This window comes from Parasteatoda tepidariorum, chromosome 5 (genome assembly GCF_043381705.1).
Source record: "Parasteatoda tepidariorum isolate YZ-2023 chromosome 5, CAS_Ptep_4.0, whole genome shotgun sequence".
Classification (NCBI taxonomy): domain Eukaryota; kingdom Metazoa; phylum Arthropoda; class Arachnida; order Araneae; family Theridiidae; genus Parasteatoda; species Parasteatoda tepidariorum.
In genome coordinates this window covers 87922102-87935347 of record NC_092208.1, presented here as the reverse complement: position 1 = coordinate 87935347, position 13246 = coordinate 87922102, and the positions used below count along the sequence as shown (strand labels likewise).

At 28.4% G+C, this 13246-nt stretch overlaps 2 protein-coding genes across 2 annotated transcripts in view; both read left to right on the top strand.

Moving 5' to 3' along the window:
* LOC122268876 (alpha-latroinsectotoxin-Lt1a-like) overlaps window positions 1-956 on the top strand; it is a 2577-nt gene extending 1621 nt beyond the window's left edge. The window contains exon 2 of the mRNA XM_071181098.1: window positions 900-956. Within this exon, the coding sequence (XP_071037199.1) occupies window positions 900-956 (57 nt within the window). The remainder of the gene's footprint in view (window positions 1-899) is intronic.
* Window positions 957-2782: 1826 nt separating this feature from the next.
* Window positions 2783-13102, top strand: LOC107440050 (alpha-latrocrustotoxin-Lt1a-like). The gene has a single exon (XM_016052829.3). The coding sequence runs from the start codon at window positions 2883-2885 to the stop codon at window positions 5934-5936; it is 3054 nt and encodes a 1017-aa protein (XP_015908315.2). The 5' UTR covers window positions 2783-2882; the 3' UTR covers window positions 5937-13102.
* Window positions 13103-13246: the final 144 nt, after the last annotated feature.

Sequence of the window (13246 nt, the reverse complement as noted above, 5' to 3'; positions counted from 1 at the left end):
AAAACATAAATGGTATAACATTATGTGTTTATTTATACTTCTTGCATATTCTAATGTTTCAAGTAATATGATTCAGAAAAGTATGAATAAAAATTCAGTACTTATGTATTAACGCCACAGCAGCTACAGATTTGGCTGTTTTTAAGTGCCGCCAATCTACACCTAAAATTTTTGTGACTAATCATAAAACGAAACACTTTATTTAAAATCAAAGTAGTTTATCGGATTTCAGTGGACAATGGGCAAAATGTTTCGCTCCAGAAAAAATAAAATTGCATCTTGTTCTATTTTTGGCAAATCGCAAAGACGCATTTTCGTAGCACTAAAAAATGGTAACAAAAATCGAAGAACAAATCATTTTGGAATTCTTCTGTTTTATAAAGCAGATAAGTGTTAATTTTAATAAAATAAAATTTTACTTTTAAGTAGTTTTTTTCTTGATGATAGTTTTCTATAGAATGGTTTTCTACGTCCGATTATGAATCAAAAAAGAAAAAACATTAAAGTTGTTTATTTTAATATAAGGAATTTTTAGAATATTTTTTTTTTTTTTTGTATCGTAAGCATTCTTTACTTTACGTTTTTCAGTTTCTAAATAATGCTTTTTATTAAAACTTAAAATTTTTTGATAAAATTACTTGTCAAAAAACTTTATTTACAAAATTAAATTACATAAAATTATGAAACTTATGTATACTTTTTGCTTATTTTAATGTTTGAAGTAATATGATTCTTAAAACTATGGAATAATTCCATTTTAAAAATTAGATTTTTCGGTGACCTAAATCTATGACTTTTCATGATTTGTTTAGAAAAATATTTAAAATCATGACATTTCATGACAAATTTTGTTTGATACCGAAATTTATGACTTTCCATAATTTCTCATAACTTTCCAGGTGAGCAGATACCCTGCATTTAAAACGAGAACAATAAGTGTTGTCAATGCTCAGTGATCCAATCCATTACAGTTATTCCATAAATGCAGGGGTTGCAATAAAATAACATTAAGATCGAGAACAATAAGTGATGTCAATGTTTAGTGATGCAATCCATTACAGTTATTCCATAAATGCAGGGGTTGCAATAAAACAAAATCTAATAAAACAGGCTACCCTTAATAATATATTTTCAAAATCTTTTTCACAAATTAATATCTTGATATTGAATCATTATTGAGAAGCAAAAGATTTAAAATTTGATTATTAAAATTTGAGTGCTGGAGGAAACAAAGGGGTATTGTTTACACACCTTCGAAATACAACCAGCAAAGAAGTTGAGTTTCCCATTCTCTCTTTCTGATAATGCGATTTTATTTTTTAGACATTAATTTGCGAAATCGAATTTGCACATTTTTTTAACAGTGATTCTAAGAAACGAGGTCAAAGGTCGTGCTTAGGGAACTCTATCTCCATTAAATTACACTAATACATTTGCTACCCCTAATACGTTCATTTCTTTGATAGAGATTCTATGTTAAGGGTGGTGCTTACGGAACAAAACTTTAAAAAATCATTGACATTAGTGACTGAAAGCTTAAAGTTTGTTTCGGAGCGTGCAATAGCAAAGAAAATACAATAAAATGAAACTATAAAATGTTTCTGAATAAAACTATAAAATGTTTTATTCAGATTTAAAAACTTAGTTTAATAATTTCTTTACAATGCTCCCTGAACCATTCTTATTTCCGATTTCAACTATTTATGTGAATAAAACTGGTTCTAATTGACCCATACGATGAGCATCGGTATGCTTATCAATAGTTTCAATGGGCCGGGATAAAATATCTCAGTAACAACACATTGTTTTAATAAAACGCCCTTTTGCCTATCTTTTATGTTATAAAATTTTTCTGTTAACTTCTTTTAGTGTCACGGAATCTTGAAATTAAAATTTCAAACACTTTCTAAATATCTCGTGCTTTGTAAACTCTTCTTGAGCTTGTTGCCTGACGATGAGGAACGTTTTAATGCTTCATTGATAGCTACGAATATAATTTATCTTCATATTATCGCAAAATAAAATTTATCCTCAATCAAAATCTATCTTCATCACTTTCAGAAAATTTGCCATATTTTTACTATAAGAAAATTATTGTCAATCCAAATTTCTGCAAATGAAATCTTCAAAAAGAACTGCATCGCTGCATTCAACTCTAATTTAAGTTAAATTTATTTAAATTTTGATTAAATTTAACTAATTTAAATTAAAATAAGTCCTCAAGGAAAAAATTTATCGCTTATCGAAATTTAGTTCTGTTTATGAAAAAATGAACCCAATAAAAAAATTTAAGAATTATGTTTTAAAGCATATTAGAAAAATAAAAAAATGGCTTTACTTCGGTTGGACCTAAAAAAAAACGAAAGGAGCATTGCTTTTGCTCTCAACGTCCATCAACATTAAAAATTCCTCTAACATTTTCACAGGGGACAAGCCCAACATGAAAAACGTAGTTTTAAATTTTTTTATTCATTTTAATTTATTTTTAAAAGTAACATTAAAATTAAGAGTAAAAAAAAGTTTGCTTTATCTTAATAATTAGAATTTGTTTATGCCTTACAAAATGGCGAAGAAAGGAATGAAAATTTTTAACAGTACATGTCTATCTTTCTTAAATTAAATGTCAAAACCAGCTGTTGAGTTGTCACAAATCATCATACGACAATCACTTTGTTTAACTTCAGCACCCTAAATCCAATTAATTTGTGGAACATATCAAGGCCAGATGGCAGTTGGCTTCTTAGGATATTAATTATGGGTAGCTAAGTATAAATATCCGGATTAAAAGAGACTCAATCCCATTAAGTTCTATCTTTCTTTCTTGTATACAGTAAGTATCGAAAATTATAGGTAAGTATATCGATTTCTTATAATTTATCACCATGGATTTGGGTTCGAATGCAAACTATTTGGAGACGGGTAAAGCGTTGATGCGTATGACGAGGGAGATGACCCTAGAAGAACAAGGCGAGAATTGCAAAAAAATTGAAAAAGGTCAGAATTATATGGACGCGGCACTTGGTATAGCCGGGGTGGCGTTAGGAGTGTTTGCCTTGTTCACCATGCCAATGCTAATTGTGGTTTCCTCCGCGGTATTAGTTAATGTACTGATTGCTAAGGCTTTAACAGCAGACGAGAACATTGAGAGAGAATGTGCTGATCTCCCTTTTAAAGAGTTAGACGAAAAAATGAAAGCTAGACAAGAAGAAACAGATAGAAAAATTGCAGAACAAAATGAAATTTTGAAAGAAGTAAATGAAAAAGTTGGCCAAACTCTCGACAAAATAGAAGATGTTAGAAAGGAAATGGGTGATAATTTTCAGAGGGTATTGAATAAAATTGGGGATCTAGATGCCAGTAATCCAGTTTCGGAGATAAAAACTGCGATCGAATCAATTTCATTTGGTGAAGAGAACAAAAGGTTAGCAACTCCTGACCGATATGTTTATATCATCCAGCAAGAAGTAGCAAAGAAATCCGACACTTCTCTTTACAACTACATTGGAATGCAAGGTAGTCTGTATAAGGCCATTTTTGCAGTGATTAACAAGAAGAATACCATTAAACCAAACATTGCCCTTCCCGGACTCAACATTGGAGTTACGACTTACGCATCGAGCGTAATTACTCTCATTCAGCAACTACGTTACATGTCGGAATATGTTTACCAAAAGGGTGATTTGAAAAAGTTCAACAACTTTTATAATCGTCTTATTTTCGATTTCAATTTTTTCAAACTAATTCTTAATGGTTCTTCGAGAAAGCAAGGTATCCTCGACCAAGTTATTCAAATTTTGAATGACGCTAAAAAAAGCAAAAGCAAGCAAGATCTTGGCGACGAATTGTTCGAAAATATTGGAAGATACATCACTCAACTTAATCAATTAAAGCAAAAGATTGCAGCCTTGTCTCTAAATGTACTTGAATCCACTCCAGATAATAACTTAGACATTGATTTCAATTCACGCACCGGTGATCAGCTTAGTAATACGAACTTCTTAGACTGGAAAGAAGGCACCAAGGTCAGTTACGCAGTACAGTTCGAAAAAGATGGTAAATATTCTAAAGTTAGTGACTGGACTTCACCACAGGATATAATGAAGAAAGCCAATCCGGATATTGTATTCCGGAAAACGAGCAATATGAATAGATTAGTCTTCCGCAAATTTGGTAATGGTGAAGCAGAATTGGCATACATCCTCCCTGGCTCAAAATCAAGCTTTAGAGACGTTCACAGGGATTTGTATAATTTAGCTTTTAAAAACTCCCTCAGTGAAGCGGAAGTTGAAAGTAACATGGATAGACTTATCAAATTAGGAGCAGATGTTAAAGCAGTTTTTGAGGGTAAACGAACAGTGATCCACGCTGCAGCTATTGCTGGTCGAACTGTTATGTTAGGTAAAATTTTAGAGAAGGAAGGTTCTCTCATTAATCTACAAGATAAATTAGGCTTCACCCCTCTTCACCTAGCTGCTGAAAATAAAAGGACAGATTTTGCACAGGGGCTAATTAATCGCGGCGCAAACGTTAATGTACAAGGACAGGAATATAAAGTGTCTCCACTGCATTTGGCTGTGCGTTACCATGCCGAGGAAATTGTAAAAGCTCTGTTAGAAAACTCAAACATTAACCCAAATTTAAAAGATATAGCCGGTCTCACTCCTTTGCATTATGCTGTTACTGATGAAAATTACAATAAAAAGCTTTTCACTACACTACTAACCAATCGAAAAACAGATTTGAATGTAAAGGATAACAATGGATTAGCAGTAGTGCATTATGCAACCATACTCAATCGCTGGGAAGAGGTAGTCGATTTAACTTTTGAAGGTGACAGATTTGATATCTATGCAAAAGATAACCAACAAATGTTAGCTGTTCATTACGATGCTATGAAAGGATATAAGAATGAACAATTAATATCTTCTATGATGGCGGATGACAAAGCATCTAAGCTTAATGATGCAGCAGGCGAGAAACATTGGACTCCTTTGCATTATGCTGCATTTTTCAAGCAAACTGCTTGGGTAAAATACCTGTTTCATTGGCATGAAAATGTGGTATCGAAGATTAATGTTGATGCCAAAGACGTTGATGATCAGACTCCTTTGCATTTGGCTGCTGCAGCTGGCTTGAAAGAAATTGTCAAAGAGTTGCTGGCTAATGGGGCAAAAGTTTACGAAAAGACGAAGAAACAAAATACACCTCTTGATCTCGCAGTTATGCACAATAGAAAAGAAGTTATTGATGATTTGCTGACATTTGAAAATAATCAAAAATTGAAAAATGGAAAGTCTGCTAAAGAAAATGATACTAAGGCATGTCAATTAGCAAAGGGAGAGATGTTAAATCTACTAAAGAAGAAGAATCGTTGTGGTAATTTCCGTCGCTCCAATGACGACAATTCTACAAACTCACCTCGGAAATTTGCGCCCATCGGCATGTCTGAAAACAATAGTTTAAGACCTTTGTTAATTTCGAATAAACCGAAAGAGAATTTGGAATTGAAAAATATTAATCCTCTAACACAAGTAGATGTAAATGGTGCCTTGCTTTTACTGGATCTCTTCATTCGAAAAATGACTAACGAAAAATACAATTCTGCTTGGATTGGTTCTCTATCTTTGTTAGATGCACGAGCTCGAGCTTTAAATATCACTGATAATTTGCAAAAGATCATGGAAATAGCAGGAAATGATGGGGATCTTTTTGACATTCATTCAAAGATATACAAGGCTATTATGAGCGGAAATGATTACAAACTTGTAAAAGAAGTATGCACCTATTTAAACCAGTATTCCACATTGGAACCACAAAAAGTTGAAAACATTATTTCTGCAATGGTTGAAAATAAATCTTTTGGAATTACTAAGAACGCAATTCAAGGTAACTTAGAAAACTTAATCGCTCAGGCCTGCTATCGAAATAACTTTTAAATATTTCCTTATTTTAAGGCAGAGCAAGTAAATTTAGTTTAATCGAAAATAACTGTTCACTAAAAACTAACAAATATATCTATCCGTTTTTTATTCTTTTCTTAATTATGATAAAAATTTGGTTGTACATGTGTTTTGTCATTGAGTTTTTATTATAGAAAATACGAGACAGCCAAAGGATTTATTATTAATATAAAGTTCACTCGAAATATATTTTCAAAATGTTTTTCTGAAATTATGTAAGCTTAGCCAATCAAAGTTAATTAGTTACAGATACTGGAATTACAGTTTTTTTTTCAGAAATAAATTTGAAACATATTTAAACTTCTTTTTTATCTTAAATAATTGATTACGCAGTGTAAATAATATTTTCCTAGACCTTTTTTATTATATTATGGACTTTCCCACCTTTTTTTGCTTTTTTTTTCACGATAAGTAATGAATTTAGAGCAGTACTGGTCAGTTAAAGTTAGAATTTCTGAACTGAAAAATAAAAGTAAAAAACGATTATTTTGCATTCATTGTATATTTAAGAAAGTCTGATGATTATTTTAAAATTATTTATAAACTGTTGAGTTATGTTTGTTTCAATATAATATTTCTTTACAAAATCTGAAAGAAGGCAAAAAATTTCTTTCATGATTAATTCATATGCAATAAACTTATTTTATCATTTTTTTTTACATTTTCCCTCTACATATATCTATTATTTATTTTTATATTGTACTATCTCACTCTTAAATATTATTTTTTAAATTTTTTTTTTTGCTTTACGCATTTGAAAAAACAAACAAACTACATCTTCATTTTTATCTTCCTTTTGTCAAACTGGTTTTCAAAACTCGATCCATATGAATAATTTTAAATACGGAAAAAAGTTTTCTGAAATCGGATTAATTAGAAATGAAGTACAGGCTAAGTTCGTTTGTTGTTATCTAAGTCAAAGCCGTTTGTTGTTACCTTTTTGTAAAATTATTAATTTTATCAAACATTCTTTCGAAATAGTTTTTATTTGGAAAAAGGGATATGATGCATTTGATTTTAAGTCATTTTCTGAACAAATGAAGATATTATAATTTAAAAAACACGTTCAGTTCTTATGAAAAAAAAACTACTTTCGTAGGTCAAATCATAGTCGGATGCTTAGTACCAAAAAATATTGTTTTATTAGCCTGTAACTTTTAAAAGAGATTGTTTGAAATAGAAAAAAAATGATTCTTATAAGTCATAGGTCCCATGAAGCCAAATCTGGCAATCTGCAGAAATAGTGCGGAATTCTGGTTCACACAGATAATCGACAATACATAATAAACAAAGGCATAATATCATAGATAATAACATAGACGCATAAAGACGTAGATAACAATACGTAAGGAATACGATAATATCGTGAGCATTATTGGTAACAATAATTACCGAATACGATAATGACACGAAGATTATCGGTAACATATAAAAAAGAACTGCGAATATCAAAGTACATAAGGATAATTATTGAATACGGTATAATTGAGAGTTTTGATAAATTTTAGTTAGATAAATTGATTGAAATTAATTGATATACAGATTTTAATAGAAAATTTTGATTTGTAAGGAAATTTTTTTTGTATCAATTAGGTTCAAATTAATTTTGCTGTTGGTTTTTTTCAAATTTTCTATAAAGCGGCTTCACAGAGTAATTGAAAATATTCGAACATAAGGAAAATTTATTCTATCGCAAAATTTTTTATTTTAGAGGAATTTTTTATTTTCGAGACTGTTTTCTGTTTCAAAAATATCAAATATAATTAAAAAATAATTCTAAATAATTAAAAAAAAATGAAAAATTAATTTACGATTATTACCAATTACGATTAGCACGCATGTTCATAAATATTTTTATATTCCACCACTGATTTTCGTATAAATTATTTGTCAAGATTGCAATTTGTTGCACAGTAATGTAAAAATAACACATCATTTACTTGAATGATTTATATCCAGCGGTTTCAGTGCCTTCAAAAAACAGCCTTAAGAGTGAAATTCACTTGTGGTGAGTCTTGAAAATGAGCGCCCAATTTTGAGTGAGCAAAATATGTCAACGTTATTCTCCTTAAATATTTTCGAAGCAAATGACGCTTTGTCAATAATCAGTCTTATAGGAGTTATTTCCACTACCGTCTATATATATAAAGCCAAATCTTGATGCTTGTAACGTCACGCGTCATAAACTTGCGTTTTAAAGTTAAGTGGGGAAAACGCATTGAAAAATATAAAAACGAACAAAATTAATATGTATGACTTCAAATCTATATACAAAATAGTGTACCTTATTGTTTAAAAAATTGTGTTACTATTGTCTTTACTAATTTAATTGAGAAACGAAATTTCGTCGAACGAAACTAACTATTTTTATAAAAATGTTTATGATATTTTGAAATCGAAAGTAAATAAGAGAAAATTTAGAAATGTACTTATGAAAAAATAAATTTGTAAGAAATTAACAGTTCATCACTTCGAATTAAAAACTATAATAATTAAGAAATCAAAAATTCTTAATGGAAATATTTTTCTGCTCTAAAAATATTAAGAATTCAATTCCAGCTGTTACAAAACATACAGAGATCTTTATTACGGAAATGTCTAAATTGTATGCATTGTCAGGATAACACATTTAATCTTTCAAATTTCCAACAGATATATTGGAAAATGCCAGACTAAAAAATGATATTATATAGCAAAAATTAAATTTGGATGTAAGTTAAAACATAAGAAATTTATAAGTTATTATTTCAAAAGAATAAAATTTATATTATTTAAAAAAGTGCAAGTTAAACTATTACCTCAAAAGAAGCTGGTAGCAAAAGATGTATAAAATTACATTAATCTAATGAAGTAAATTATCCATAACAAGAAAAGCATAAACACTGAAAAAATATCATCAACAGAAAATTGTATTTAACAAAAATGAGGAATAAATTTCTCATTTTTGGAAAAACTGGTTTATTCCAGAAAATTTGGCTAAAGATAAAGACAAAATTAATATTAATCTTGCGAATTTGATTAATATTTTAGTATTTTAAATCAAGAAGTATATTTAAATTTAAGCAAGAAATTAAATGTTTAGTAAAATTGTGCAAAATATGACCAATATATATATATATATATGTTTTGTTCAAACAATGAGGAATTAATTTTTTTAAACATTAGTTCTGTAAAATACTTGTAATTTTAATAAGAATAGATATATTACCTGAGAGTTAAAATCTTTAGAACAATAAAAGTTAATTACCTAAAGGAATCGATATTCAAGAATTGTAACGTGGATATAAAATAAATTATCTTGTCAGCATTTTAGAATAAATTCATACAATTATTAAAGGACTAAAAATTATGAAGCATTAAAAACTTGACTAAAAACATATTTAAAAATCGACGTAAAAACTTAAGAAATATCAAACTTCAGGCTTATTGATGCAATATTTTAAAAAGAAAAGTGTAAAAATAACTTCAAAGATAATTAAACGATTATTTAGTGTTTATTAATTTATATATGTTTCCGAACATATAACTTTGTTTATAATATATTATATAGAAAAACATTATGCAGTAACTTATTTAAATAACTTATTTAAATAACTTATCTATAAACTTATAACTTGAAATTATAACTATATAACTATAGAATGTTATAATAAACTTGATATAAATTGTATATGATGTAATATAAAATTTTTTATATATAATATAAATTGTGTATAATATAAGATAAATTGTGTATAATATAAGATAAATTGCATTGTAATAAGCATTGTGATAATATAACTTAAAATTTTAACTATAAATTGTTTTCATGCGTAAGAATAAATATGCTTTTCAAGTACACATTTGTTTACTCTTGAATATTTTTATTGAATCGCATAAAAATACAAAACTGCACTTCTTTTAGTAATACTAAGTGCAAGCTAAATGAATTTCTTTTTCTTTGTTCAAATGTGTTTAAAGTTAAAACTTGAAGAACAAGTAGATTCATGATAATTTTTCCACTTGTTCAAATATTTACATACAGCATTGAAAAAATGTTCAATTTAACTATTTTTATGAATGACTGTACTCTTATTTCTTTTTAATTTGATTCGGCATTGTTTGCCTTCTTCTCATACTTTAAGATTTTAATGGACTGTATCGTAAAGCCTTAGTTTTCCTATTGATTTACTATCATGCTTTTAACTAAATTGTTCTTTTCTATTGTCCTGCATTGTTTACTGCTATAAATTTTTATTACTGTACACAGTGAAGAATTAAGGAATAAATTTATCTGGAATATTGGTGAAAGAATAATCTTAATGTTTAAAATCAATATACACATTTTAATGAAAGAATATGTTTTTATTTTCAACTACAAAAGAATTATGTAGTAACCTTACTAGCTTCCTTGCACAAGTAACCAAAAGTGCAGAAAATTTATTTCAATTTTATAATTATGAGACATTTATTTCAATGACAAAATTAGATTTTCTGTACTTGAGAAATATTCACTGATGCTCATTTTTCAATACTGTACTAAGGAGGAAAAATAAAAAAAATTCTTCCAGCATCCATCAGTTAGATTTTTGCTTAAAAAATTTCAAGAACTGATTGTAGAGAAATTATGACCTTGCTGACCTTCAAGACCTTTTCAAAATCTTTCATATGTGCTGCTCTTAGAACAACAAAAGAGTGTTACAAAAAGACTTTGATAACCTTACAGCTTATCTCAAAATCTTCCATATGTTCTGTTTTTTTCAAGAACGAGATGAGTGATACAAATCGACTTTGATCACTCAAAGACTGTCTCGAAATCATTCATGGGATCTGTTCTTATTACAAGAAAGGAGTGATACGGAAGTACTTTGATTACCTCAAAGTCTATCTTGAAATTTCGCATATGATCTGTTCTTACAGGAGAAGATGGGTGACACAAAACGGCATTGTTGGCATTATGAACCATTTCGAAATATTTTAAGTGATGAGCTCTTACAAGAACAGATGAATGATACAAATTGTCTTTGATAACCTTGGAGACCATCTCAATATCTTTCATGTGTTCTGTTCTTACTAGAAAAGATGTTTAATACGAAGGACCTTTGATGAACTAACCCTTTAAGACCTGATGTGAGTTGAAATTGTTTGTTTTTCTTGCATAAATAGTTCAAATTGTACAAAGTACTGAAAGTTATTTTGTTACATACATTAATCTAACAAATTAAGGATAGTCTATGCGCACTGGAATATATTATTAAATTTAGATCTATTGTGTTTGTAATAAAGCAGTTATGGTAATTTTTAAATTAAAATGATAACTGAGAGATGAAAAATTTCACTCAGTTCAAACTTGGTTTCAAATTAATATATTACTATCATGAACAGATTGGGTAAATAAATGTCTAACCAGTACAATCGTTTAAGTTTGGTCTTTAAGGGTTGAAGCATATCCTGAAATTTTGCATATGTTTTATCCTTACAAGAACTATAACAAGAATGTAAGAATTATTCTTACATTCTGATAATTACTTTAATCCAGATTTTGAGTGTCTTGATTAAAGAAGGGTTTTCAAGGAAGGAAAGTTTTTTCAGCTTATTGTCAGTTGTGTTTTGATAAAATATTATAAAAATAAATATTGAAAAATAGAGCTTTACGATTTAAGTATTGAAAAAGTTTAAAGCATCAAATATCCTAAAACATTTTGAGTTGTGATTTACTTCTATAACTACAAAAAGAGGAAAAGACAAAAAAAATTTGTTTATTCGAAAGTTTTGGTGAAAAAAGAAAAAAATTATCCTGTACTTCAAGATGATTGATTTCAAAATTAAGATGATCAAAACTGGTGGTACATCCACCATCATGAAAATATAATTTTGGATTAATTTATCTGTATTTTTGATGCGATTTGTATTGTTCAATATTTCTTTATTTTGTACCTTTATGTTTGTGAGTGACGTGAGAAAAATAAAATTATTCTCAAGTCAATTGCAAAATTAAAAATAGCTATATTTATCTGACATAAACTTCTTTCACCAAAGAAAAGATGTTTTGTAAGATTTCTCAAACATTATTTAACTTGTTTGAGAAATCTACCGTGTTTGAAAATAATATTTTAAGACCTTTGCTAATTTCGAATATACCAAAAGAGAATTTGGAACTGAAAAATATTAACCTTTAACAAAGAAAATATTTTCTCAAACAGTATTTGTTATTCCATTAATCTCTTTAAAAATCATAAAAACATTAAGCATGCATAATTTAACACAATAATGTCTGAATAACGTAAAAACAAGCAGAATAATGAATGTATAATGTAATAGAATGTGTAATCTAACAGAATAATGTATGTATATTGCAACACAGTGCAAAATATAATGGAGCAATGTGAAGACCACAAGGGAGGAACGGTTTTTGTCCGTTAAAACGCTGATTCGGAGAAAAACGATTTTGCGGGTGGAAAAGAAGGGTTTTTCCTTCGTGCGACTCATCTTTATTGTTCGAAGATTTTTCACGTTATTGAATTGTCAAAAATTAGTGATTACTCAAAATTTAACGGATGGGATCCAGTTGTCATTTTGGCGAAAAGTGAACATGAACAGTTCTTCCCCCTTGGTCATGTAGGTATAATATTATAGAAGAATGTATTTCCCTTTTAAGGACGAAAATTTTTGAATACTGTTTATTCCTAAGAATATTCAGGACTTTTATTGTTATCGTACGAGTTAGCACATTTTTCTTATTTTTCTTTTAAGAATAATATTTTTAAGAAAGCTTGAATAAATTTGCTATATTTTTACTCCATCAAAATGTGCATCGATTAATAATTAATTTACTAATTGATGAACTTTTAAAAATTTGAGGGTAATAAAACTTAATAAAATTGCATTGCTGGTTTTAATATGTTGTCAAATTAATAAAAGATGTGTTTTGTGATCATGTACTTGTTTTGTTGCATGATACTTACAAATATTTCAGGAAAAATAATATTTCAAAATTTTGTGCCATTGCCTGCCTTAAAAAATGGAAAATATTTTGTTCACTAATTTGTTTCTAATTGTTAAATGATTAATAATATCTATTGTAAATTATTGAATATAAATTCATAATAATGTGCTGTAAATTTCTGATATTAAATAAACTAATAAAAGGTTTGTGCATGAAACTGTTTCGCTGAAATTGAATTGATTTGAATTAATGATATTCACTTCAGAAAACAAAACGTTCACCCGAGTAGGAAATTTAATGTTAAGTTTTATAATCGATAGTACAATATATATATATATATTTTCCTATTGATTTACTATCA

Bases quoted from the DNA above. Each gene is read 5' to 3' on its own strand.
- LOC107440050 (XM_016052829.3), top strand. From the start codon at position 2,883: ATGGATTTGGGTTCGAATGCAAACTATTTGGAGACGGGTAAAGCGTTG.